Genomic DNA, 27813 nt, shown 5'->3' with positions numbered 1-27813 from the left:
GGTCCCCAGATGCTCCTTCTTGATTCTGTGGAGGACTCATTTTCCAGAGGTCTCAGTTCCCAGTGTTAGGTCCCTGCAACCCCGGATAAAAATAGGTGTAATTAGTACGTTACGGATCAGACTCTTCGTTTCTCGCTGTGTACCACTTCCTCTAATAAGACCAATTTTGGTGACACATTTCCTAGAATCCCGGACTTGCTTGGATTGCTCAAATCCTCCAAAAGCCGATTACGGAATAGACCTGTTTGCTTCCAGACCTAGAAGGGCCGGGTCCCGCTCAGCTGCCGTGGCTCGCGCTCTCCCTCGCCCCTGCCCTCCCGGTCGGTCTGGATTTTCTGGGTTTCTGTTCAGGATCTGAGGCTCCCTTCCCCCCAGGGCTGCCGTGTGCTGTTGACGGCTGAGCACACATGGTCCTTCTGTGTGGCAAAGGCCCTTCCCTGGCTGGCTCCAGCGTCCCTACCAATTGGTCGGGAGGGAAAACTTGACTTATCCTTGGCCATTTCAGCCAAGCTGGGCATCCATCAGGCACACCTGTCACTTGAGCAGGTGTCCCAAATTCAGCTCTGACGGTCACAGCTGTAGCATTATTTCAGCTCGAACAACTCAGTGTTTCTAGTTCCTTAGGAAAGGCGGTCATTCCAAGCTGCTGCTGTTCACCTGTTAACCCTGAGGGTCTCCCGGAAGGCGGGAGGGTGGCCCTATGGGCCGGGTCAGTGTTTTGGGGGACTGTTTCTCACCTGGTGGAGAGCAGCCTGGGGGTGGACGGCAGCCCTTCTCGTTGGGGCGTGTGCATCTCCACCTGCACCCCGTTCCGACTGCTCCTGGTCCCGCTTCTGTTTCTTTCCCGTGTTCACGCGGTGGGAATAGCCTGCCGTCGTCGGCAAGACTTTGCAGTTGTTGTGTTTTCTGTTTTGTTGTGTTTGTTGGAGACTCTTAATTTACTAAAGCAACACACCTTTCTAATTTGCCCTCCCAGGAGCTGAGCCCTGGGTCGCCTGGGTCTGAACGAGGGACTCGGCCACCGGCACGGGGTCGGAAGGCCCAGCTGTCTCTCTTCTGAAAGAAACAGGCTATGTTTAGTGTTAAAGCAAGCCTACTTGGTGCTCTTTGTAAAGTCAGTGACATTCTTTCCATTTTTTTGGTGTAATTAGCACAAAAGGAGCCGTAATCTGAGAAGGTAGCAGAGACTAAAGCCACCGAAAGACAGGAATGTTCAGGAAAGTGGGCAGAGGCAGCTTTCCCAGCCCTGGGCGGGTGCAGGGAGCCGGGCGGCTGTGGGTAGGGCTGAAGCCCGCAGCTCATAAAAACATCTCCTTTTCATCTGCTCCCCAGACTGGCTGCAAATGCTTGATGCTTCGGCTGATAACTTTGCCCTCCTCCTGACTTCAGAGGTCAGCAAAGACTAGAAGGTCACAGTGCCGTGTGGGCTGCTAACAGGCCAGGGGCACGCTGTGAGCGCTGCCAAGCCCTCGAGAAGTGCGCAGTGGGGGCGGGGGGCGCAGCCTCTGGGCTCCCCAGCAAACACGGCACTGTGACCAAACAGGCCACATGGGAGGAGAGATGGGGCTTGACACCTTCGAAGGAGGCCGTGCCCCTCATCTGGGAGCCTGGCCTCTGTGCCCCGGGCTATTCCCTCCAAAATAAAACCCAGGAAAGTAGGCGAGGCCAAACTTCAGTGACACATTTTCTATTTCCATTTAAATGTGTGTGGGCAAAACACAAAGATGAAAAGGTACCTACGTTTGTAGATGAATTAAACGTGTGACTAATTGTCACATTAATTGCTTAATTCAGGGTTTACCAACAGCAGAAGGAGAGGGGTTTTCAGTTACCAAGGCAAATGGCACCACAACCTCGTCCCGGTCCCTGTTGTCCCGAACCGAGGCTGTAACTAATTGCCAGGCTGTTTGAAAATGATCAACCACTCTGGTTGGTAGGTAAATAAAGTAAAAACCCAAGAAGTAAAATTTGTATGTAGTCACTGTTTCATTTGTATATATGTATACACAGAGCAGCTCTAAGGACAGGACATTTATTACCTGATTGAGCTACAGTGTTTAACTCTCTCAACTCTTCCCTCTTGTGGGGCTAAATTTGAAGAATTAGATACAAAGAAACAACCAAAGTCTTTAAAATAACAGCAATGAAAGGGCTTCTTTGAACTGGGGAGATCTGGCAGGATTTTGGCCTTCTGTGGATGGTGGCCGCTAGCTTTCTGTTGTTACTTGTCTGGTAGGATGTTAGATCAAAATGTGATATAAATAAGGCACCTGTAAATAAAAGCAGAAGTTAGCTGGCCTCTACCTATTTTTAACTGGTCCTCCCTGAACATTCCCCATCTTCAAGGCCAAGCTATGTGTTCTAAGCACAGGTTTCCCATTCTTTCATCCTCATGAGAAAAACTTCGCCCAAGGAAAGTTAAAAATATTTTACTTTAGGAAAATTGACTTTCCTGCTATAGATCAGTGATACTTTCTTCTTCTCCTTCTCCTTCTTTTTGTCCAATTAAGATCTCTAGTAAGTGGGTCCATTGGTCTATGGTTGGTGTCATTATGCCTCAAATCCAAATTGTCCATCTAGGCTTCATAGCATTTCGGTTCAATTCTTAAAAGGAACAGAGTAGTGTACTAGGTCCCTTTTTTATTGTTTCCCCCTTTTAAGGTAGAGCTTGGCTTTGTTCAGAGTTATTCTCACTCACTCTAGGGCTGGCTCCTGGGAATGTTGTAGAAAAGGCGCTAATGGCCTTGGAAACTGGCCATATAAGCTCCTCTTATAGAGGGGGCCCACCTTTCACGGTCGGGAAAGGTGCATAAACATCAGCGACGCCATGGTTTTAAGTAGATGCTTCTGCAGTATCTCAAAGCTACTGGCTCCAGAAATCAGGTTCAAATACATTGGGCAATGTGCCTCTACACTTGGTTTGCATGAGACTACATTCTAAATTTTTTTAAAAAATCATCTTAACAGTAGTTGATCTATATTAAATAAGGAAGTTTCATATGGCCATGTAGTTAATACCTTGATTTTAAGTCTTCTGAAATGAAGTGTTGGCTAACTTATTGTGTTTAGTTCAGGGTACTTGTGGTTGGAGTTACTTGCCTAGTGAATATTACAAGAAAATAAGAGCTCTAGGTAGTCACTACCTTCACGTTTGAAGAACTTGCATGGGCCTAGGAAGAAGTTTTGTTGTTGTTTACAGTGCTTGCTCTTATGATCTATACAGCACAGGTTTCAAGTCACAGTCATTTGCAAACCCCACTTGCAGTCATTCTAGTTAAATAAAAGTGCAGAAAGTGCTTTAAAGACAAAAAGCACAGTGGAAGCACTAAACACTATGAAAACCTTACAGCTAAGTAAGAAGCAGAAACCTATTATTTCCTATGCTATTAAAATACTACCATGGTTATATTCTCTCTGGGCTCTTAAAAAAATCCAAACTAATAGAAGGCCAAGGACGCTCTTGTCCAAAAATTGAATTTCATCAACTGTAATAACATTTTCAAGATTCTAAGCCGTGGCAAGTCTGTTGCTTCTAAAAGCAGTCAAGGCATTCCTCCCAGACAGGAAGATGCAAAAGAGCCCATGAACACATCCACCTATAAACATGAAGCTTCTGGGACCTTAGAACTCAAACTCTGACATGTGAATTCATCCTCTGCTGTAAAGCATGCGGTGTTGGAAAGTATAACTGCTAGGCTGTCCTTCTGTGTGGCATGTGACACCATCTGTTTGACCAGGTTGTATCACTGAGTGACCCAGTGTTTTAGGTTGGGGTGTGTTATTATCCCAACTTACTGGCTTTGGCATGAAGCAAGTCACCTGAGCCAGGGACCTGTGCCCTCCCTGCCATTTCATACCCAGAACATTCTGGCCCTTTGCCCCTCTCTGGAGCCTGAAATTTCCACCACTCCCATCTCCCCCGAGCCAAATGAGAGGCCCCTTCCATTGCAAAAGTCTCTAGCCTGGACTGTTCCAAGAATTATGCTAATGCATTGTTCTACTCTTAAAGCATAAACCAGGTACTTAAAATGGTAATGGCCTAGTAAAATAAATTACTAATTCATATGAAAAGGTCACACATGGTGGCCTTCAAATTGGAAAGACTTAAAAAAAAATTAAAACTTTTAAAGCCTGGGTAGGTCAAATGCAAGATTGAAAACTGTAGCAGTCCCAGCTCACCACGCCAATGAAGTACAATCTCATCTTTCCCTTTGTGTGGGGTGAAAACAGAAAGCCGAGCAGACCACAAATGGGCTTGTGTTCCTGAGTTCTTAGTATCGTTTGCTTACCTCTAAACCCTGGATCCCACCTGCTGTCATTGATTTACAAAGTAAATGCTTTATTTGTCCATCAGTTGTTGGTCATAATAAAATATAGGTGAAACCTACATTTAAAAAGAAAAAAAAATTTTTTTCAAGGATGGCCTGCTAGGTTAGAAGTTGAAATGACTAAAGTCTGACCTTGCTTTATACATTTCTAGGACAATAGTCCCGTCCTGAATGTGCTTTGCCTGGAATATGTGTCAGTATGTGACATGGCACAGATTCACTCCCTTCAAAGTTTAGGTATGATTTTCCTCTAAAAGGGGAGCTGGGGAGCAGTGACCCGCTCAGGGATTTCCAAATAAGGAGACTGTCCATTACATTCCTTGTAGTAATGTGTAGCCACTGGCAGAAATATCAGGGTTGTATTGGTTACTATTTACCTTGTCCCTCTTACATACAATGTATTTGTGCTTTGACACATTAGAAGCAGGAAGATGCTTTTGAACAAATGGAGCATAACAAGAAATTCTGATCTCTTCCTCCTCCTAATAGGTCTTGACCAATTGAAAAAAACAAAAAACCCAATCAATTAATGAAATTCAATCAAGAAGTTTTTATGTAGTAGATAAAGATGTAAAACACAAGTGCAGTTTTCAGTGGTTTCTGAGCTGGCTGATGGGTGATTGTGAGTCTTGACCTCAGAGTCCTGTAATCACTGATTGGGAGGCCCCGCTGTGTCTTGGCTTCCCAGCAAAGCCAGGCTCGGTATTTTTCTCTGATGTTGTTTACGTTTAAAGCACCCCCCAGTCGCCCAGAACAGTCGTGCCTTTGAGCTTTTTTCTCAAGAAGGTATATTTTTGTGTGGAAGAGAGGCCAAAATCCAAAGTGTGATAAAGTCCCGCTTAGTTCAATTTGGATTTGGGGGGAGGGCAAGCACCGCCTTGCAGCTGAGTTGGAAAAGTCAGAGGCAGCCTGGGGGGGTGATGGGGTCTGGCCTGTTTGGGATCCCAAGTGTTCTTTGGTGACTTTGAATTGTTCTTTGTTGTCTGTTCGGATCCAGGCAAAGAAAAAGACAAAAAAAAGAGGCCTTGTAGAATGGCGTGGAGGTCTGCCTGAAGGAGCCAAACAAAATACTATGTGACATCTTGCTGTCATCCCTTTTCTTACTTTGGTTTGAGCAGACAGGGGCAAGGGGGTAATTTCAATAGTCCTGTTGAACGTTAATAGTGTCTTTCTATTTTCAAAGAAAAGTTAAAACTATTCACGACAGTGTGTCCCAAGACCTCTGGAAGTGTCAAACAATCGCCCCAGGCCCCTAGGTGTGTTAGGTGTGTTTGGTGTGTTTACCGTTACAGGTAGGCTTCTGTCCTTTCTTTTTCCCCAAACATCTGAAGTTTTACTGACTCTTTAGAAGTCAAAAAAAAAAGTTTAGAGGTGGGAGAAAGTTTACTGTTACTTTGTCCATGGGAGTTTATTGGCAGGTGGGCCCGCTGGGCTGCAGAGGCTATCGCCATGTCTTGGTCTGAGCACCTGGCAACTCCGGCCCACAAGGTGGGCCACATGGACCCAGCGTTATTGAATGAATGAATGAATTGTACCTCCGCAGACCCCAGAGCAACAGCGAGGGACTCAACTACGGTTTCAGGGCGAGTGAGGCGCGGCCCAGCGCTTGAAAACTTGGTGGCACTGCCCCTAACCCAGTGCTCCCTGCCTCGTGCGAGTGTGGGGGCAAGAGGGGGTGGGGGCACTTTAGTGTTTAAACAATTTTAAACAATCTGCAAACAATTTCGTGTTTAATAAACTACTTTTCCGTCTGTTCCAGAGCGGCGCCCGAGCCAGCCTCGGAGAACCGGGACGCCCTGGTCCACCACGCTCCCGCCCGCGAAGACGCCGGGTGCACCGACTCTGCAGCCTCCTCGGCCGGCACTGCTGGGCTCGCGCGTCACCGGCCGCTGCCTACAGCCTGCTGCTTCTAGCGCTGCTAGTTTTGCGCTCACGTAGCACCTCTCGTCAGACCCGAAACCCTTCCTAGGCGTCGCAAGTAGTTAGGCTGCCGACACCTACCTCCGCGGGCGCGCGCCGCCGGGAGGGCGGGGTGGGTGGCGGTCCTGCGTGCGCTAACCGGGAAGCTAGAGGTAAGGAGGCGCGCAGCAGGGGTAAGCGCCGCCGTCGCACACTTTGCACGCCGCCCAGGGCTACACCACTCACCGAAAATTGGGAGGCAGGTCTGGGAGGCGGGGTCCGGCGCCCACCAACTTGGGCGCCCCCGCGCCCCCCACTGCTGCGCCCCCCGTGCCCCCTGCCCACTCCTGAGACGTCCCCACACCGGCCTGCACCCCCAGGGTGCGTGGCGGCCCATTTGGGTACGTCCTCGCTGGGCCGATTTTTCGGCTTCCCCTTCGGTTTATAGGGGCCGCCGCTGTGGGTCCGTCCTCTGAAGAGGCTGGGGCGTCATCGGGCTGGTTAGGAGCACTGGTCTTCGGCTGGGACACTCAGTCGCGTCGGCACCGCGGAGCGGGCTGCGTCAGGTGGCTGGCCCTTCGCGGTGCTTGCTGGCTCGCCGGCTCTCTGGCTCCGGGCTGCGGCGCCGCGGCTGGAGCGAACCCCTGTCCCGGCGCGGGGCGGCGGCGGGCAGCCGGCAGGCACTGCCTTGCGTGTGAGTGCACCTCACTCACATGTAAGTCCGGGTGCCCCCGTGGCTTCCCGCGAAGTGCGGGTGGCCCGGCGCGGGCAAGAGCCACCGGGACCGGGACAGGGCAGGGGCGCCCCAGCGCTGCCGCCCTGACCCGCGCCTCCCGGGCACCCCCAAATTCTCTCTTTTCTCTTTTCTTCTCTCCATTGGCGCGCCCAAGAGCCAAGCCAAGGAGTGCCTAAGGGTAACAGCAAACTCGTGCCATTGCGCCTTGCACGTTTCTTTTTTGAGTTGTTTGACATTTCTTGGTGCTTTTTGGTTTTTCACTGTTGTTGGGTGCTTTTTGGTGTGTTCTCACCGCTTTTTCGTTCGCTCATTCTTTTTGGCGCTAACTCTTAGGCAACCAACCCAGCAGCCCGAAGCCGGGCAGCCGCGCTCCGCGGCCCCGGGACAGTGCATCGGGCATTGCAGCGGAGACCCCCGACACGGGGCGCACGGGGTTCGGTAAGGCCGAGGCCAGGGGCAAGGAAGGCGCCCGGGCCAGGCGGGAGCCGGGCACCCTGAGGTGGCCGAGCAACCATGCTGAAGATGGCCATGAAGATCAAAGCCAGGGCATTGGACAGCGAGAAGAAGACAGCGGCGGCTGCAGCCGAAGTGGCTGCCGAAGCTGCGGCGGCGGCTGCAGCGCTGGTCGAGCCGAGAGAGCCGCCCGCCCCGCGGAAGAGCTGGGACCCCAAGAAAACCTCGAAGAACCCCAAGAACCTGCCGCGCGAGTTGCCCCCGGAGAAGTTCCTGACCGAGAAGGAGCGGAAAAAGCTCGAGAAGAAGCTGCTGGAGCAGAAGCGAAAGGAGGAGAAGAAGAAGGAGAAGGAGAGGAAGAAGTTGGAGAAGATACAGAAGACGAAGAAGAAGAAGAAGAAGAAGAAGAAGGGGCCAGAAGCCCAGGTGGCGGCCCAGGAGGCGGCCCGCGACCCGGAGGCCGCCGACGCTGCCGCCGCCGCCGCCGCCGAAGAGGGCGCCGCGGAGGGCGCCGGCGAGGGCGCCGCGGGCGCCGGCGTCGGGGGCACGAGTAGGGCCAGGGCCGAGTGGGATTCAGACTGGGGGGACGAGGACGACGCCTACTACACAGTGCCCCGCGTGGGGGGCGTCGTGTGGCGGCCAGGGCCACTGAAGGCAGGCGCGCTAAGCGCCCACCTGCCCCTCGTGGTCTTCCTGGTGTTCTCGGTGCGCAGCCCCTCGTGGGTGCTCAACTTCCTGCTGCAGAAGCGCACGGAGCAGGGCCGTGGCTGTGGCTTCGTGTTCGGGGCGACCTGCTGCTTCAGAATGTTCCTGGGCTGCGCCTTCTTCTCCTACTGGGGCGGCCGCGCCAAGCGCAGAGGCCGCGGGCGCTCTGGGGCCTCGGGGGCCTTCGGCTCGGGCCATGGCGCCCGACGCCGGGGGCGCGATGAGAGGCTCATCTAGTCCGCCCCCCTTGCCCCCCAGCCCCCCACCACCACCAGACACCACCATCGCTGTGTAGTGTGGAGTTTTATTAAGTCTTTGTGTGTGTATGTGGACACATTTTCCTTTTCGGTTGCTCTGTCCTTTGGTTCGTGCTAGCCTCGCTTTTTCCACACTCCCTGCTCTCTGGCTCTCTCTGTGACTCTCTCTTCTTTTCGAAAATTTTCCGAAGTCCGGGCTCGGGCTCGCGCTCCCTCCCCTTCCGCCCACCCCGGCCCCTCGGCGGCGCCCGCGGGAGGAGGGGGGCGGCGGCCTGGGGGGTGGAGCGTTGGCGTCGTGCGAGGGGTCGTCACTGGCTCGGAGCCGCCCCCTCTCCCCCCGCAGCCGGCCCGGCTGGGGCCCGAGCCAGGGGGGGCGAGGGGGCGGCTCCCCGGCCTGTCCCTGTCCCGTTCCGGGCCGGGCGCCGGCGGAGGGACCCCCCTTCCCGGGCACCCGGGGGGCGCCTCCCTCCGCCAGCTCCCGCCCTCCCCGCCGCCGCGGCCGCTGCCGCGGCTGCTCCTCATCCCTCCTCCTCCTTCTTCCACCCCCCTCGCCGCCGCCGCCTCCTCCTCCCCCCCGCCTCCCCCCGCCCGCCGGGGCCCTTTTGGGTAGGGGCGGCGGGCCCGGGCCGAGGCAATAAGAGCGGCAGCGGCGGCAGCGGCGGCAGCAGCTCCCGCAGCTCCTGCTCTGGTCGCCTCGGCCCGGAGCGGCCATCAGCCCCTTCGGCTCCGGCTCAAGGGGCGGGGAACGGCGCGCTCCCCTCGGTCCGACCGACACCACCCTCCCCGTGCGGCTCGCAGTCCGCCCCGCGCGCTCCTCCCCGAGGAGCCGAGCCCGCGCCCGGCCCGCCCGCCCGGCGCTGCCCCGGCCCTCCCGGCCCGTTTGAGGCCGCCCGCGCCCGACCCGCCGCCGCCGCAGCCCGGCCGCGCCCCGTGCCCCGCCGCCGCCGCCATGGGCTGTCTCGGAAACAGTAAGACCGAGGACCAGCGCAACGAGGAGAAGGCGCAGCGCGAGGCCAACAAAAAGATCGAGAAGCAGCTGCAGAAGGACAAGCAGGTCTACCGGGCCACGCACCGCCTGCTGCTGCTGGGTAAGGGCGGGGCGGGGGGCGCCGGCCCCGGCCCGGCTCGGGGCCCCTCGGGGCGCCCCGCAGGCCGCGCGCGCCGAGCCCGCCCCCCGCCCCGGGCGCGCGCTCCCGAGCCCGCTGCCCGCTCGCGGGCTCTGTCTCTGGGGGGCGAGGCCGGAAGGGGGACCCCAGGGCGCAGATTCGACCGGGCGGGGACTCAAAATGGGGCAGGGGGCCGTGGCGACGTGGGCGCGGGTCCTCCTCCCTTGGCCGGCGCTCTCCCTCTCTCTTTCTCTGCCCTTCCCCCTCGCTCTCGCCTCTCTGTTTTTCCGCGAGGCCTACACGACGCCAGGGGCTTGGGTGCTTGTTGGGGAGGGGGAAGGGGAGCCCCATCGGGCTCGGGAGACTGCGACAAAAAGAGGGTTTCGGGGACAGGAAATGGGGTGGCGGGCAGAGGGAGGGGACCCGCCTCCGTGGGGTGTGTGATTTGTTCAGAGAGGGAAGGGGAGAAAAAAGAGGGGCCAGAAGGGGAGGGGGTCGGGGGGGCGCCGCGGTGGCTGAGGGGCCTTCGCCTAGGAGAGACTTTGGCGGGGGAAGTGGCCGAGGGGGGGGGCGGGTGACATCAGCCCCTCGGAAGGGATCGGAGTGGCAAAGGTGGTGCAGTGAGGGGGAGGGGGCGCGGGCGAGTCGTGGCGCCGGAGTAGGGGGTGGGGGAGGAGGGAGCGCGGCGGCCGCTGGGCGCGACTTAGTGCGTTTCGGGCAGGACACACTGTGTGCGCGGAACAGACGTGTCCCGGGCCGGGCCGGCGGTGGAAGGGAAGGAGAATCAAATAAAATAAGAGCAAAAAAAAAAAAAAAAAAAATGGAGTTAGTACGCTAAGTGCCCAGTGAAGCCAAATGACACGTCATTTTTACAGTATGACCTTTTTTTCCCCTTCCAGACATGCAGGCTTTTTGAAAAGCAAAGAAGAGAATTAATTGTAGCAGCTGCCCTCACCCCCCACCCCGCAGCAGCGCCCCCCTCCCAATAAACCATTTAACACACACATTTTCCTGTTAGTCGGCCACATTGAGAGCGCTTTGTGAAAAAAAATGGGGGGAAAAAAAGACATTCACAAATCAGAACTGGAAAATGACATTTGTCTGTAAATGGCTTCTTGGTCTGGAAATGGCGTTTTTTGTCCTTTTCAAGGTGGGATGGGGGATCGAATGCGCTCTAAGGAGAAGCCCTTTTTTCCAGGTGGAAGGAGATGAAAAGACGTTAATTAGTTGTTTGTCAAGTGACATTTAGTTGTTTGGGTCTGGGTTTTCTCTTTTGATTGCGGTTTTTACTTTGGCCAAAAAGGGGGGGGGGGCGTGATTAACTACAAGAGGATGACCTTTCCTCCCTTTTTCTTAAAGGTGCTGCTTTGGGGGAGAAAAAGTAAAATAAAACAAAAGCATAAAAGAAATTATTGAAATGACCAGAAGAATTATACAAGCATTAATTAGTATGGAAGTCTTCCACTTCCTCAGTCATTTGGCTGTCTGAGTTAATTGGTGAATTTGCTAGGTTAAGACCTAGTTTGTGGTCACACTTCAACAAAACGGCTTAGTTATAAAGAATAAAGTGTAAAGGATGCTTTTCTTTGTGGCGTTTGCTTTGCTTGTTTGGATGGGGTATGTCTTTGTTCTTCTGGGTCCAGGTTTATGTAAAAGCAGAAAATTACTAAGTGAAAATAAGTCTCTTTGGTATTTATTCATTTCCAATTTCAGTAATTAAACGATATATACGTGGAGGTCTTATCTAAAACGTCTAAAGGTGGAATTGTATTATATGAATAATAATATGCATATAATTTGATTTCAAAGTATGAGCCTGGAAAAGTCTAGAATCTTTTCCTTGGAATGCTATCTTGTTAGCGGAATACTAATTTAAAACAAGGGTGATGCTAATGGTACCTTAAATTTCAAACACCTTTGTGCAGTAATCACAGTCTCCACTAATTTGAGACTGTTACTCTGAGCACACCTTGCATCACTCTGGGCTAACCTTCCCCAGGTGTCCCAGTCTAGATGGCTACATTTTATCACAATTTATGGATAGCCTCTGGCACAGGTGTGTGCAGCCCAAACCAGTGTAATACATTTCCATTTTTAAATGGTGACTCTTGCCAAATAATGCTGCACCCCCCCCCAAAGAAAGGAAAAATGATGCCCCAGGTTCTTTTCAATCCACCCTAATTTAATGCATAAAAATTGAGCAGATTACAGTGCCACAAAATATCTTGGCAGCAATTTTTCAGCCCAGTTCTCCGATTTTCATGTATGTGGAAACTGAGGCACAGATCTGTTTGCCTCTGAAAGGAAGTATTGCACCCCCTGACCCCTGAAATAAGCCTATTAGAGATTCTGATTAATATGTTTTCTCCTCATGGAATCTCCTAATACTGCCTTTCATATTTTAATTTATGAGAGTTTGGCTCATGAAGATAGAGTGTTTGCTTTGAAATCAATGTTTCTGTGGAAACCAATTTTAACTTTTGCAGGTATTGATTACAGCCTTGTGAAAAGGCAAGAGAAGGAGGAAAAGCTTTGCTCTCTGGGAAGTAAAACAAAACAATTAAGAAAATTAAAAGTGGGGCGGGGGTAAAAAAAAAACAAACAAACAAAAAAACCAAACAAGTTTGTATGAGAGGAGGGCAAAAAATAGTTCCCACAAGCATTATTTGTGGGAGAACATGCATTTCCAAAAATAAAGTAAAAAAACAGCAATCCTCCTCCTAGCTTGGAAATGTTTTTACAAATGTAAGGTGATTTAAAATGGAGGCATATGCCCCTTTCTTGTAGTTGGGGAGGGCTTGACATCTTTGAAAATACAGTGGTTTCCAGGAATATTTTTCCTTATGATTAAAGTCTGGTCCTTTTTAACTCTTCCAGTTGCTGCATGTTAATGAGGTTGTTCTCAAGCACTAGATTTGATAATTCAAATACGTTTTTCCAGAAGATGACAAAATTGGTGGTCCTCTCCTCCACCCCCATAACCCGGTTGTTGAATCCAGAGAGAATTTGCAGGGGCAGGAGGGTGGGTGATTGGGTAAAATGCCATGTTGCAGTTTGAGGGGCTGACTTTGCAGTAGCCCGAGGGGAGAGAAACCTGCCCAGAAAGTGTTTGGGAGGTGAGCGCTGCGTCAGAACGTGGTCTGCAGGCTGCAGTGTGGGGCATTGTTGGTGGATCCTGGGTATTTTAACCATGAAACAGCTGACAAACAATGAATTTCGTGGCCCCATGCATTCACGTGTAATTTACCAGGCAATCCCCAGGTTTCAGGGCTTCAGTTTCACAGTTGGAACTTCAACACCCCCCCCCCATGACAAAATCGCATCATTTCTTCTCCCCCCCCTCTTTGCTTCCCCACCCCTCACATGTTAAAACCGCCTAAAGACAAAACAAAACCTGAACACAGCAAAAACCTTTAATTCTTGTTTGTTATTCTAATGGTGAAATACTGCGGGGACACCGTGTGGGACATGTCTTTCGTTTTTGATGCGTCGACATGTCAAGGAAAATTGCAAGTCTGTTCTTTGTTTGTGTGTTTCCCTTGCGTGTTGCTTCTGTGGAAAACACAGCAGCCCTCCCGCTGCCCAAAGTGTGCAAAATGCCTCCTTCATAACCTGAGACTTGCTTTCATTTTCTAGGCGCTGGAGAGTCTGGTAAAAGCACCATTGTGAAGCAGATGAGGATCCTGCATGTTAATGGGTTTAATGGAGAGTAAGTGTCAAAGCCGGGCCAGGCCCAGGGACAGGAGCGCACTTGCTACTAACCTTTAGGAAGTTTAGGTAGTTTGGGGCACGGGGCAGCCAATTTTCACTTCATTTTTCAGCCTACAGATGAGCAAACTCTGGGGAGAGCTCTTGAGGGATTTTTTTTTTCACCCTCCTTTTAATATTTGGTGCAGCAACAAATAATAAGTCATAACAGGAAAGCACCAGTCTTCTTGTAAAGAAAACATCTCCCCTCCCCCCGGGGGGACATAGTGCCTGGCTGGTCCCAGGACAGGTCTGCTGCGGGCTTTGGTGCAGTGGGTCCCCAACATGGCTGACACGGGTTGAAGCCACCCCCGGAGTCAGGCGACACTTGACCACTGCAGGGAGCCCCCCCAGCAGATTTCAGCGCAGTGCAGTGCACCCGGCAGGATGTTTTAAACTATTAGGGAAACAGTGTTTCAATCACCGTCTCACAACACAAAGTTGGAAGAGGCAGCCCTTGTTAATAATTACTCATCTCCCCCCTACCCCCCCCCCGGAATTAATATTACGGGCAAATCATTGTTTCCCTTTTAAAAAATCAATAGTCTTGCCTGAAGAAACGGAAAAGAGACATTCACATGATGGAAAGGCTGGGAATGAGGTGCTTTTGGCCAGATCGAGGGGGCACTTTTGCCTTTGAAACGTCCTTCCAGGCGTCTTGGTATATTGTGACGATACCGCAGTGAGAATAAAGAGGAAAAGAGAATCTGTTAGGGATGGAGAGATAAACCTAGGGTCCAGCCTTCCACATGGGACTCAGCCGGCCAGTCCTCCCTCCAGTTGGGGATTTGCCACCCCCTCCCACCCCCCAGACCCCAGCTAAGTTGACCAGCCTTTGTCTTCCTGGTATGAGGGCACTGGTTTGCCATTACTAGCTGGTTAGTGATTTCATCCCCTTCCTAAAGCTGGATTCTAGAGAAAATTATCCCTCAGTTACATTCCCGTTAGTTTTGGAAGGGGAGACCGAGTCAAGGTGGTGTAGATTCATTGTTACACACACACACACAATTCAGTAAAAAAGCCCTACTATCCCCCCGCACCACGCTCCCAGTATCAGGGAAACAAAGGTGAATTTTATCACCTTTCAGAGGTTAAAGACCTGTAGCTCTTTATGGAAAATTCTAGAATTTCTTAGATCAAACAGTGGAGGGGGGCATCATACAAATGGACATTTTAGTTTAGAGTGATTTTTAGGCTCGAACCGTGAATTCAGAAAGGTGGGCTATTCTGCCAGCTTTATGGCTGACACCCGCTGAGTTGTCCATACGCCCCATACATGCCGTTAATCAAACAAGTCGCCTTCTCGTGGCAAAAACCGGTTCCGAAGTTCTTAATTCCTTACACCCTTCAGTAAAGTCCCACCACCAGAGATGGCCATCAGTCAATAAACAGGAACCGGAGCCAGCCGTCCAGCTCTGTACATTTGTCACTTAAAGAAAACCTCTTGCATAATGTCCCCCCTGCAACCGAACGGAGACCTTCTTCACAAGGCCAGTTAACCAAAACGAACCCGACCGTGGACCCTAGATAAATATTTTGATTGAAACTGGACATGGCTAGCATTTTTAAAATGTTTACCTTAATTCGAGTCCGACAGAATATAGGACATCCTTGAAATCATTCACTTCGAAGTTTTATTAATTCTGCTGATAGCCCTAATTTTTTTTTTTAATTTTGGGGGAAAGGCTTCTCCTCCCTAAAAGAGCCCGTCTATAATGCAGGCCAGGCATTTAAAGCAGAATTGCTCTTTTCTGTTTTCTTTTTTAAAAAAAGTAGAAGCGAGGTGCCCAGTGTGCCTGTTTTGTGGAGGAAGCCCTAGGTAATCTCCAAGGATGGTAAATTTAGCAAAAGTGACACACAGGGAATTCTTAGTGTGAGTCTAGAAACCTTATTTTTATCTTGTCCAAGGAGCCTCCTTTTTCTTTCTCCTCACTGTGGTATTGCAACAAAAACGGTTTCCTCCCTGGCCAGGAATTCCCTGTGAAACTGGGGCGTGGGGCATGGGGTCTCCCCCTCCTCCCCTAAGTGTGCGCTTTGTTAGTGCCGGGCTGAGCTCAGCTTCACTGCTGTGTGGCGGTTCCCTGTGTAGAGTAACTTGTAATTCTCATCTGACTTTCAGAAATAGAGGTCAAATTTGGATTTTCCTAACGCCTAGCTAACTCTTCCTTACATTGGGTGCCAGAAACCACAGCACCATTAACACTGGCTGAGCTAATGAGCTAATTGATGACAAAACCAGAGACGCTTAGCCGAGCTGCCCCTCCGACCTTCAGGGTGGGGTGCCCACCGGCGGTGAAGACTGAGTTTTTTGAGAGATGTTTTTATTTTTATTTATTTTTTTGTTTTCGAAGTCCAGGTATGGTTTTAATTGATGACAATTTATGGGGAACAACTGTTCATAAATAAAAACGCTGTCTAGGTAGTTGCCGGGCTGCAGGAAGGGAGGTCTCACTGTTAGAGCAGAAGCCGGCGGTGTCCCTGCTCAGACACGGCCCTGGGGCGTGGGTCTGGGAGCAGGAGCCTCCGTGGGTGCTGCGTGTTCTCAGAAGAACCGCGACCACGCGCTGCTCCCGCTCCCTGGTGCACTTAGTGAAGGCACAAGAAAATAATTACCAGTCCCTTCTGTCCCCGACCAGCGTCTCCAGAGGGCTCTGCTAATGCGGCAGCTAAGGTGTGGAATTCTCCCCTCCACGGCCCAAGCCCCAGGAGAGGTTCCAAGTTAGCCAAAACGGCGACCTCAGAGCCCACGGGACGGCCCTTTGTGAGCGATGTAGACAGGCTGGGGGGGATTCGGTGGAACGCGGTGCCTTGCAGATTAGGTGAGCTTTCAATCTCTCTTTAAAAGGGGCGGCGAAGAGGACCCGCAGGCTGCCAGGAGCAACAGCGATGGGTAGGCACATTCAAAAACAGAAAAACTTTTCCACACACAAACATGAAGATCATACTGGGAAACTGAGGGCAGAGCCCCGGGAAGAAAGCAAAAATCATTGAAGGGCCATCATCCATCTCGGTTTACATCTGCCAACAGCACACGAACCACTTCATTACCTCTCACAGCACGGGGAGGGGACGCGAGCCCTTTCTCTTTTTTCATTTTTTTGGCCATCCTTAAAGTATAATTAGATCCAGCTGGGGAAAAGCTATAGATCCCAGCGTTAGACGATCGGGTTTCGAGAATTGCTGTTTTCCCTTTTGGTTCCCCAAACCCCCCACCCCTCCCATTTGAATCTGCTCCTTGTTTTTAAAATGACTAAATTCCAGCACCCACTTGTTGGTCTGATTTTAAAATTTCAGACCTCCCTGGGAAAAAGTTCCTCCATTAGAATATGTGGTGCCGCACAGTCTTTAATTTGGGGGGGAAGTGCTCAGCACCTGATGGGGGGGCATTGTCAGCAATGATCTCTAAAAGCCTCTGGTCTTTTAAAAGTTGTCGAAGGAACTTTGATCCGAGGCTCTGTGTGTCAGCTGGTGGACAGGACAGGAAGTGAGCGATGGCATCCATCTTTTTCCACACATTATCAGTTTTTTTCCTTCGCTTCCTGCATCCCCACTACCCATCACACGCCAACACACATGCATGCATGCCAGGTAACCCGCTCGCGCTGTGCCCACACACTCAGCGAGCCATCACCGGGTGGCAGTTTCTCATGAGACCGTGCGGGGCCATTGACCAAGCCGAGGGCAAGAAATCGCTTCTGTGGCTGGGAGGGGAGGGGCAAAGGAGATTGGGGTTGGGACAGAGTGACTGACACATGTTTGTTCATCTTTTTTTTTTAGAGTATATTATCCCTAGATGATGGTTCCCGTTCTCTTCCCGTTTCTCTCCTTCCTGGCCATGTCCCGTCACCCTTTGCATGCTGGGATTGCCCTTCTTGGGAACTTCTAATAAGAATACTATTCTGTTGGGGGGGAGGGGGAGGGGGGAGGGGCCCTACCACCTAACCTAAAGATAACTGAAAAAAAAAAACAAAAAACAACAAAAAAAATTAAAAACAACAAAACCAAAAAAAAAAAAAAATCCCCCTAAACCACAAATGAAATAAAATCCTTAATTGTTCGAAATGTAGTGTGACATCCCAAATAGGCATCTGTGTAACAAGTGACTGTCTGTGTACTGTACCAAAAGTTGGCATTGAGTAGTGACCAGTCCTCACTGAACAACTGTGTGTGAGATGCTAGTCTGACCCCCTCCCCTACTAATACCTGCCTGCTCCTCTGACCGCAGTAATACAAGCATTAACGTGTGATAAATAAAACTACTCTGCATGTCTCAGCAGTCCCTGTCTGTCTTCTGTCTTTCTTCTTTTGTCTGTCTGTCCCCATAAGAGCACAGGGATGGATTCCTGAATGAAACCTAGTACACAGCCTTCCCTCCCGAGGGGGGTGGGAGCGGCGCTTAGGGGGAGGGAGAGCTGTAACATCCCAAAGATCTTCCAGCCCCCATTTTTGAGTCCATCACAATCTGATACCTAGTTTGGCCTTAGAGACAGCTGAGGAATTTAAGAGTTTTATGATCAGCCTTCAGTTCATTAAGTGATAGTGAGGGTGATGCTAAACCTGCCAGCCCCCAGGGTAATCTCCATCTGCATAGTAATTGCTTCAATGGCAGGATTTTATGTTGGAGTATTACACACCCGAATTAGATTTCGGGTTCCTATTTTGGTGGTTTTATACTTGATACACTCCCACATCTACTCACATACGTAGATGAGTGCTGAACACGTTCTCAAAATATCTAAGACGGGAACTTTTCCAATTATCATACTACTACTTGGGGCCCAAATCGAGCTGAATGAGGGAACCTGTCTCCAGAGATCATTCTCTCCAGTTGTGTGTACATTCGGGAACTCAGTACCCAGACGTGGCTCGTAATTGTCGTGGGACCTAAAAACCAAAGGAAGGTTCCCGGCTCTCGTGACTGGAAATGGAGCCTCTTTTTAATGAACAGGAGTGGGTTTGTCCCATGGGGGTCTCAGGCGAGCTTGAATCCCTAAGTCAACATGAGGGGCGATCAAGCACTGCCTGTTAAAATGTTGATGTCTGCATAATGACGTCAGAGCAGAGCCTGAGTCTGGGCACCCTGATTTCAAGAAGGGGCTTTAAGTGACACCACAATGCAGGAGAGGCACACGTGGCTCAGGACCCCGGTCCCTTCAGCGCAGGGGGTCCTTAGGAGTCTGGGGGCGAGCAGCAGACTTCAGCTCAGGCTGGGCACTCCCCCTGGGGTGCAGCCCGCCCCTCACTGACACAGCTCAGGATCCCCAGAGGGCAGCAGTCTTAAGTAGCTATGGGGGGCTCCTGGTCCCATCTGTCCTGCCCTACTCCCAAATGCTACCCCACCACTGATGAGAGCAAGTTCCTTCTGATAAAAGCAGGGTCTCCAAGGCCAGCTGGACAGGAAGGAGGGTCAGTTCTGAAAGGGGGAGATATGAGCTCATTAAGAATAGGAGGGCCCACCCCTCAAATATGCACATGTCCAGGGAATATGATTTAAAACCGTGAAGACCAGGTTCTTGGGGGGCAGGCTGTGGGCAGGTGAGCACGTGTCCCCGCCCCAGCCCTCTGACCCCAGTTCCTTCCCCACCTGCACTAATACCCAGGTAGACTGGCTGTTCTTAACCCCTTGCGTTTCCTCTGTGTTAATGTTCTGTCACCTTCTCCCGAGGGGTCACCACTCTGACTAGGTGAAGCCTTTAAATGGGGGATCTTGAGATTTAAAAAAAAAAAAAATTCCAGCAAGAGAAAGATAAGCTCTGCCAGCCTCAGTTTCCCCCTTGGACATGTCCCAGGGCCTAGTCCACAGGTGTTGGTTTTATAGCACCGCCCCCACAAAGCCCCGGGGGCGGGGCTGGGCAGTGGGCATGGCATGATGTGTGCCCCAAGCTAGAGGTCCTTTTCCCTAAAATTCACAGACTCAAGAATCTGCCCTGGCCCTGCCAACAATGAAGGACGGTTTTAGAAAGACACACAGACATTATGCAGGGGGTGGCGGGGAGGGGGTGGCCTTTACCAGTGACTGATATGGGTCACCCCACATAGGCCATTCTATAGGTGCAAGTTAAAATCAGAATTTTAAAGACCTTTAACCTCTGCTTAAAGAGGGGGACACTGCCCTTCCCTCCCCCTCAATGCAAAAGTCCCAGGTCGTAAAAGACTTCTGGGGGTAGAATCTTAACTCTCCCTGTCCACCCTGGGGGGTCCGTGTCCGCTGCCATCACCACTAGACATGTCAATCATCGCTGCTGGCCGCGGCGACAAACACACAATGATTAGATAGGTGGACAGCCAGGGCCACAAAGCCCTGAGATCTAATGGACACACCACCCCATTCAGCCCACCAATCCAGCGACCCAGGAAGCCCCCAAGCGGAACCACGCCGCTTTCTCCCCCCCTCTCAGGAAGCGTTAGTGTGCAGCGAGGGCCTGGCGGAGGAGCCCACGGCCGCGGGGGCGCCGGGCAGAGCCCAACCTCTGGTACAGTAGGCCTGTCACTGTCGAGATGCCCGTTTGCTGGTCAGCCCATGGCGCGCGTCCTCGGGGCGCAGCTGGGCGGTGGTCGCTTGAGCCCGCCTTTATTTCGGCACCCCGGGAACAGAATACTATGCTTACTCGGAAGTTCTGGACTCGAGTGGCCCTGCCCGTCCGCGGGATGCAATATGATTGTGTTTTCTTTTCCATTCCACTGTAGTGAGAAGGCCACCAAAGTGCAGGACATCAAAAACAACCTGAAGGAGGCCATTGAAGTACGTGCTCGGGTTCTTTCTGTCGGTCTGTTAGCCCCCCCCCCCCCGCAGGCAGTGCCCCCCCTGACCGCTTGCTGACTCCCTTTCAGACCATCGTGGCCGCCATGAGCAACCTGGTGCCACCCGTGGAGCTGGCCAACCCCGAGAACCAGTTCCGCGTGGACTACATTCTGAGCGTGATGAACGTGCCCGACTTCGATTTCCCTCCCGTAAGCTTCGCCCGCCCCGCCCCCAGCGTGCCCCCCGCCCCGCCCCCCGCCCCCAGCTAGGCGGGGGCGTCCACAGGCTCACCTGGGGGGCAGGGGCACCGCGGTGGCTCTCCGGAGAGTTCACACCCGACCGATCATCATTAGGGCCCAAGGTGGCTGAGCGTCGCCTGCCCTTGTCACTCTTGGCCCCCATCCCAGGAGCATGTCACACTGGACCACCACCCCCCATCCCAGGGGCATGTCACACTGGAACACCACCCCCCATCCCAGGGGCATGTCACACTGGAACACCACCCCCCAAACCAGAGGCATGTCACACTGGACCACCCCCCCATCCCAGGGGCATGTCACACTGGAACACCCCCCCCATCCCAGGGGCATGTCACACTGGACCACCCCCCCCATCCCAGGGGCATGTCACACTGGAACACCACACCTCTCACTGGATAGACTACATTTCCACGGGGGGGGGGGTGGCAAGTCGCGAGTTGTGGTCCCCTTAATCCTTCTCTCGTACCCACCTGGCGACCAACGCCCATGCTCCCGGGGTTCCGGCAGTAGTGCAGGCTCGGAGCCTTGTGCCCGGGTGACACCCTCACTCACGCTGAACAGTGGGCCCCCAAGACCCCGGGGCGCCGCGGGGCGCAGGGCCCCCCGACTGACGGCTTTCTCGTGCCCCGCAGGAGTTCTACGAGCACGCCAAGGCTCTGTGGGAGGACGAGGGAGTCCGCGCCTGCTACGAGCGCTCCAACGAGTACCAGCTGATCGACTGTGCCCAGTAGTAAGTGACCTGCCACCTCAGCACACCGCACGGGCACGCAGGGAGGAAACGTTCACAGCCCGGACCAAGTCACGTGCCTAGGCCTCCTTGTCCAGGGCCAGCCAGCTGCCCCGCCTGCCCGCAGCCCTTGCCTTAGAGCCTCCTGCACTTGGCAGTGGGTGACATTATTTCATAGAAACAGTTCATGCCTGGTGGCCAGAACATCACTCCTGGCCATGAGGTGGTATTCATGCTTGATTCGCTGGAGGTAATGAAGGGACCTGACCTCCGGGCATTTAGGGAGACAGGGCAGCTCTCACACTTCGGATAATGTAAAACTATTTTATTTCATTGCTCTCATTTGAAAGCATGACAGATGCCTCGCCCCTCCTGGGTACCGGTCCTTGCTTTGCTGGTGCAGAGTGTTTAAGAGACCAGCAAGTTTGTATATTTTCACAAGGGACAGAAAAACAGCCCCATCTTGGCCGGTCCCTGCGACCCCCCACCTCCACCCCTTCTTCAACAAAGTCCCTGATTTTCTCAAAAGTCCGAACTAAAAGCTGGAAGTGCTAATTATAGTAAGGCAAAACAAATGGAAATCCTGGAATTGTTTGCGTTTGTGTCCTGGATCCAAGTCAGGGGACAGGTACAGGATTTGGAGGCTCCAGAGGGTGAGGGCGGGGCAGTTTCATTAATAGCAGTTGGGGCTGGTTTGGTGTTTTGTTTTTTTTATGTGTGTGTGTGTGTGTGTTTTAATCTTCCGCCATCTGAAAGTTTTTCTTTTTTTAATGCAACATTAAATTACTCCAACTTCATCTGGAAGTGGCACCATCCCCACAGTTTATGGAAACTTTTAAGAAACTCAGGAAAAAGAGGACCGGGCTTGTAAAATGTCTTCCCGGCCAGAGGATCCCAGCCCTGCCTTGGCACTGCCCAGCCTCTCTCTGGCTTCACTGCCTTTATGTTAAAGTTGAGATATTGGTACCTTGCCCATTTCTTAAGCTGCCTATTTTTATTTGTTGAGCTGGGGTTTGGCTGGCCTGGCTCCAGCTGTCTCTCTCACAAGATTTGGTGCTGATGAGCTATTTATAGCACTGTGGTTCTGTTGCCATGGCAACGCGCTGGAGGCCAGGGCGGCTGGGGAGCTATTTCTGGACTGGTGCTGTAATGTAAGACTGATTGGGCAAGTTAGTGTATCCTCCCAGCCAGACTCACTCGAACTGGTGACAAGGAAGGGGGAAACTTACAGAACTTCTTTTAGTATTTTCTGATTGCCCACTCAAAGCCTTCCACCCGCCCCTCCCCGCCCCTCCCCGCCCCCAAAGCTGGGTTCCACGTTGATTTCCTATGTTAACTTACCCCTGTCTCCCAAAAGTTACTCCTCCTGATGGTGTGTCTAGTCGAGCAACACAAAAGTTCAACCCGGAAGAGAGGAGGTAGGAGTTTTCCGGGTCAGGCCTTGGGGCCATCAGTGGGAGTCCCCGAGACCCCAGCCCCCCGGGCCTGTTCCATGTCAGCACCCGCAACCTGGGCGGCCCCGAGGTGTTTTTGAAATGACACATTTCGTATCTGGGCTGTTCTGTTTCATGGACCCAACAGGCAGGAAGGGAACGCTGCGTGTGCTTCCTGTTCGGGTGCTCAGGGCACAGGGGGCCCCTGAGGGCCGGGCTCTCGTTCTCTTTGATGAGGGAGATTCTTCAAAGGCAGAAGGAAGGAATCCCTCTACCTCGCTCAGACACCTCCTTCTGTTCGTCCCTCGCGGGGGAAATCCAAACGCAGAGACTCAAAGCATACAGTTCGCAGACTGCCCGCCATTTCAGTAGAAGCCATAGATTTCACATTTAAAATGTTTTCCTTAGTCATTATCGATGGCACTAAATCTGATAGGCCCGACTTCGGATGGTACCTGTTGGCCAGGGGTCCTGGGAGCCCAGTCCTGGTTCCTAGATCTACTGTAGGTCACGTATATTTATCTTAAATTCTGTGGGGCCTAAACGCTCTGAGGCACAAGCTTCAAGTCACAGGGGTAACCAACACGAGCGGAATTCTCGTTGCTCCTGTGGCGTGACCCTTTCCATTCACTGGACTTGGTAGAAGGGCGGGAGTATTGGGCAAACGGGCACGATACTGAACACCCCCGTGTGTCTTTCATTCCCTCCCAGCTTTCTGGACAAGATTGACGTCATCAAGCAGGCCGACTACGTCCCCAGCGATCAGGTACGCAGAAGCTCTCGGGCTTGTCGAGACGTTTGCCCTAGATGGGCGGTTGCTCATATTTCGGTTGGTTTCGGTGAACATCCACTGACCTTGGTTTTGTTTTAGGACCTGCTTCGCTGCCGCGTCCTGACTTCTGGAATCTTTGAGACCAAGTTCCAGGTGGACAAAGTCAACTTCCAGTAAGTGAATGGTTCCCTTTCTGAAACACAGATAATGGTATCTTGATGTTCCCTCTGGCAATTAGCGTGGTGGATCCGTGGTCGCCCTTTGGAGTGACCAGGTGTCCTTTCTCCCGCAGCATGTTTGATGTTGGTGGCCAGCGCGACGAACGCCGCAAATGGATCCAATGCTTCAATGGTATGGAAGCCGTGGGCGTCTCTCTTGCTTTAGGACATTGTGCTTTTTTAACTGTGAAAGATCGTTTTTGTTTCTAACACACGTTGCCTTTGCTTTCTTGTGCTGAAGATGTGACTGCCATCATCTTCGTGGTTGCCAGCAGCAGCTACAACATGGTCATTCGGGAGGACAACCAGACCAACCGTCTGCAGGAGGCCCTGAACCTCTTCAAGAGCATCTGGAACAACAGGTTGGTGGAGTGACCCTCAGGTTCTCTCCAGGCCACTGGCCCAGGAGGCCTAGGAATAATGTCCAGCCTCTGTATTTGCCCTGTTATAGAACAGAATCTTATCCAAGTCCTTGTGCAAGCATCTCAAGCCCCCTGCAGAAGAAATACTCTTTTCTTGGCCTTTAACTCTGCTTCCCTCTTTGTTAGATGGCTGCGCACCATCTCTGTGATTCTGTTCCTCAACAAGCAAGACCTGCTCGCTGAGAAAGTCCTTGCTGGAAAATCGAAAATTGAGGACTACTTTCCAGAATTTGCTCGCTACACTACTCCTGAGGATGGTATGTATGACCTGCAGTTAATTGGCACACATTCCAGCTCGTTAGTTCTATATATACAGTCGCAAATATGTGAATTTCTAAATTTTAAAAATCACCTACATGAACAACTTCTAAGAGCAAAACTTGCCCCCCCACCCCCCACTATAAAGGATCTGTTGGGGAAGCAAGAAATTCTTATTTGCAGTCATTTGCATTTGGAGAAACCCCAGAGGTTAGGGGGCAGCAATGTAAGTTCTATTCTTTCAGTTACCTTAAGTAACCAAGTAATTCCTATTCTCCTCAGCTACTCCCGAGCCTGGAGAGGACCCACGCGTGACTCGGGCCAAGTACTTCATCCGCGACGAGTTTCTGGTGAGGAAAGACTCTCTCTATGATTGCTTTTATTTTCAGGGATGGAAATTGACCGAATTCTGTATTTGGGGATTAAACGAGCCAGTATTTCAGTTTCGTTTCATGGGTCACCCGTGGGGATGTTAGCTTTTGTGCCCCTTTAAGTTCGGTTCTGACGTAACATCCGTAGCTGGTCAAGGGTCCTCGGGGGGAAGTTTCCAGAGAGGAGGCACTGACCTCGTTTCTCTGTCTGTGCAGAGAATCAGCACTGCCAGTGGAGATGGGCGTCACTACTGCTACCCCCACTTCACCTGCGCCGTGGACACCGAGAACATCCGCCGCGTGTTCAATGACTGCCGCGACATCATCCAGCGCATGCACCTCCGTCAGTATGAGCTGCTCTAAGAAGGGAACCCCCAAATTTAATTAAAGCCTTAAGCACAATTAATTAAAAGCAAAATGTAATTGTACACGCAGTTAATCACCCACCATAGGGCATGATTGACAAGGCAACCTATCCTTCCCCTTTGAGTGATTTTGCGAAACCCCTCTTCCCTCTCAGCTTGCTTAAATATTCCAAATTTAGAAAGCTTAAGGCGGCCTTCAGATACAGATAAAGATAAAGAAAAAAGGCCAAAATGGTTCCCTCTCTCTTTCAGTAATTAAAATAACAGCAGCAAACAGAAATAAAGAAATAAAAGAATTAAATGAATTAAATGAATTCAATATTGTCTTGTGCAGCATTTAAAAAAATCAATAAAAATTAAATGTGAGCAAAGTTTTCAACTCCTTTGGCTTGCTTGCGGTCTCGAGCCAACACCGCGGCTCACGGCGGCGAGGGCGTGAAGAGTTGGGAGGGTCCGAGTTCAGGTGACAAGACCCCACGGTTATATAAGTGGGTATAAAAACCTCGCCACTTTCTTGACCTAATTTTGCGTTTCTGAAGGCAGTTTGCAGACAAGACCCACCCCATCCTCCTCAAAATCCACGCCCCACAAAAACCAGGGGGCCCCTCAAGAATTCTACACTTCATCTTGGCTGCCCTATCCAAAGAGTGTACCAGCTTACACTCCAGTGTCTCCGTTGACCCAGAGTCTCCCCCAAACAGGCAGAGTACCAAGAGCTAGCCAATAAACCGGAGTGGCGTTGAAACAACTAGCTAGCTATTGGGGGACATTTTTAAGGTGGGTTCCCACCTGATCCATACACACGTGAACCAGTCACAGGTTTAAATAGAAAAAGGTCCTTCAAAAATGACTATTTTTACAATTAAAACCTTGGTTTAAAGATTATGACTCTTAAGGAGACCCAAGATCCAAAAGCCCTAAGGGGGGAGGTTGGGAAGACCATACAAAAATTAAAATCACACAAAACAAAATAGGAATGGGGCTGGGGACTGGGTAAAGATCTGTAACAAAGGGGTAATTTCTCGAATAAGCAAGAAGCTCTTAAGAATTAATAAGCAAACCCATCGCAAAAATGGGCAGAGTACATGAACAAGCAATTTACTTTTTAAAAAAAGTAACAGCCCTGGCCATTTCGGCTCAGCGGTTGGAGCGTTGGCCTGCGGACCGGAGAGTCTCGGGTTTGGTTCCCGCTAGGGGCATGTACCTAAAGAATAAATAAATAAAAACAAGTAACATTGGGGGAAACATGGGACCCCAGTCACAAATAAAATACAAATAGAACATGCCATTGTTGGGAGGGGGTGGATGTCAGCACGCATGGGCCCTGTGAAGCCGTGATGGGTTGCTGCTTGGACCTGAGGTCCACTTGGGCTCCCTGGTCCTTCATCCCCAGGGTCATCCCTTCAGCACGTGGTCACCCATGGCATGGCTTCCCGGACGGATGGGAGCCACAGCATCAACCACTGCACCTTCTGAAACCCCCCAGCGTCCACCAGTGCACCTCTGAAACCCGCCTGATGGAATGTTGACCCAGTTGATTCTATAACTCAGGCCAAAAATCCACTTCCTGTTTTCCAAATCAAACGGATCCCAGCTAACTTAAACATAGAGTGAAATGAGCCCCACGGAAGGCAGAAAAAGTACTAAATACACCATCTCCATAAACCTCCCCAAAGCTTCCTATGTAACAGTCAGTCCACATAAAAATTATGTGCTCACTGGAGAGACCTAGTTACGAAACAACCCTCAAAATCTCCCTCAAATTAACACATAGTCCGCATAAGTGCTTACTATGCAAATATAGCCAGAAGCCAGCCCATGAATTCCCGCAGTCCCATAAAGTACTCCAAATAAACAGAGTTCATTAACACCTGGGACAGGCTATGAAGTGTAACCGGCCCCCCCCTACAAACCCCCACCCGAGGGAGGGCTGTGCTACCCCAAAACAGGCTCCACACCGTCTAGCCCCTTTCAATATGGCCGCCTGTACCACTTCTACAGAGAAATTCTGGAACCTTCTCTGCATAATCTACATAAGATTTCCACAGCACTACCACATATCCACCACAATCAGAAAACAAAGTCCCAGGCAGTTGTAACAAGAAAATGACACCCCAGAACCTCCTCCCCACCCCCAGCACTAGTCAAAACTTTGTGAGAAATTCTAGGAGAGAATAAAGTCACCCACTAGGGGCCCAGCGGCCAGCGGCGTGGCTTCAGCTGTGACTGCCACTTCCCCGACGAGGAAGGGGGGGCCGAGCGAGACCCGAGGAACTTGCTCCCGGAGACGTGGCTGGTGAGCAGGGACATGGCCTGCAAACTCGTTTTAGCAGAGACAGAAGAGAGGAGGAAAAGGCTCCTGGTGTTCCCGCCGGGAGGCCCGTTGTTAGCAGTCATGACCTGTGACCCCAAGCGGCAGTCCCACAGGGCTCCTCGGGTTCCATATTCCGAGGCGATGATGGGGTAGGTGGGTAGGTGTCAGAGGGGGGAGCGGCCCCCTTCTCCCAGAGCTTGGCCTTGGAGCTACCCCTGCCTTCCGGCCAATCAGAGGGCTGCCAAGGGGCCACCTCCAGCCCCTCAGGGGTGACTGAGGGTCCCTTCCGTTCCTTACATCCATCCCTTCTCTCTAAAACATTGCCATGTTCATTTCCCCTTCCTTTTTTTTTCCTATCTTCTATCCTCTCTTTATTTATTTATTTATTTTTATGTAGACCAAACTTTCATAGGGCTACGTTCAAATTCACATTTTAGGATCTTCAGAAAGTCAAAAAATGATTTAGAATTACATCTAAATCTTTGACTGCAAGCAGACATTGGTTTCCATGGTTTTTAGCAGAATTTTTTATCTTTTTCCAAATGCAAAACAACATATTTTTCTAAAGGTAACAATGCTTGCCACAGTTTATAAAGGTGTGCAGGCCAACTATGATAAATAACTATTCATTGACCTTTTAGAGAAATAATAATAATAGTAATAATAATAATAGTAGTAGTAAACCACTAAGTTCCCCGAT

At 51.4% G+C, this 27813-nt stretch overlaps 1 protein-coding gene across 12 annotated transcripts in view; it reads left to right on the top strand.

Moving 5' to 3' along the window:
• The window catches only part of GNAS (GNAS complex locus), a 58356-nt gene extending 33185 nt beyond the window's left edge, over positions 1 to 25171 (top strand). For 2 of the 12 annotated variants that reach the window (XM_036244489.1, XM_036244488.1), the window contains 12 exons: positions 13121 to 13193; positions 16077 to 16121; positions 19919 to 19973; positions 20063 to 20182; positions 20866 to 20963; positions 23105 to 23159; positions 23265 to 23338; positions 23458 to 23516; positions 23625 to 23745; positions 23932 to 24062; positions 24346 to 24413; positions 24651 to 25171. In XM_036244489.1, the coding sequence (XP_036100382.1) occupies positions 13121 to 13193; positions 16077 to 16121; positions 19919 to 19973; positions 20063 to 20182; positions 20866 to 20963; positions 23105 to 23159; positions 23265 to 23338; positions 23458 to 23516; positions 23625 to 23745; positions 23932 to 24062; positions 24346 to 24413; positions 24651 to 24797 (1046 nt within the window). In that variant the 3' untranslated portion in view covers positions 24798 to 25171. Of the gene's footprint in view, positions 1 to 6765; positions 6943 to 9285; positions 9467 to 13120; positions 13194 to 16076; positions 16122 to 19915; positions 19974 to 20062; positions 20183 to 20865; positions 20964 to 23104; positions 23160 to 23264; positions 23339 to 23457; positions 23517 to 23624; positions 23746 to 23931; positions 24063 to 24345; positions 24414 to 24650 lie in introns of those variants that run through there. The other 10 variants (XM_036244498.1, XM_036244497.1, XM_036244492.1 and 7 more) reach the window with 10 other exon arrangements.
• The last annotated feature ends 2642 nt before the right edge of the window (positions 25172 to 27813 follow it).

Source organism: Molossus molossus, unplaced genomic scaffold, assembly GCF_014108415.1.
Source record: "Molossus molossus isolate mMolMol1 unplaced genomic scaffold, mMolMol1.p scaffold_m16_p_6, whole genome shotgun sequence".
Taxonomy (NCBI): Eukaryota; Metazoa; Chordata; class Mammalia; order Chiroptera; family Molossidae; genus Molossus; species Molossus molossus.
This window is presented reverse-complemented; position numbering and strand designations above follow the sequence as displayed.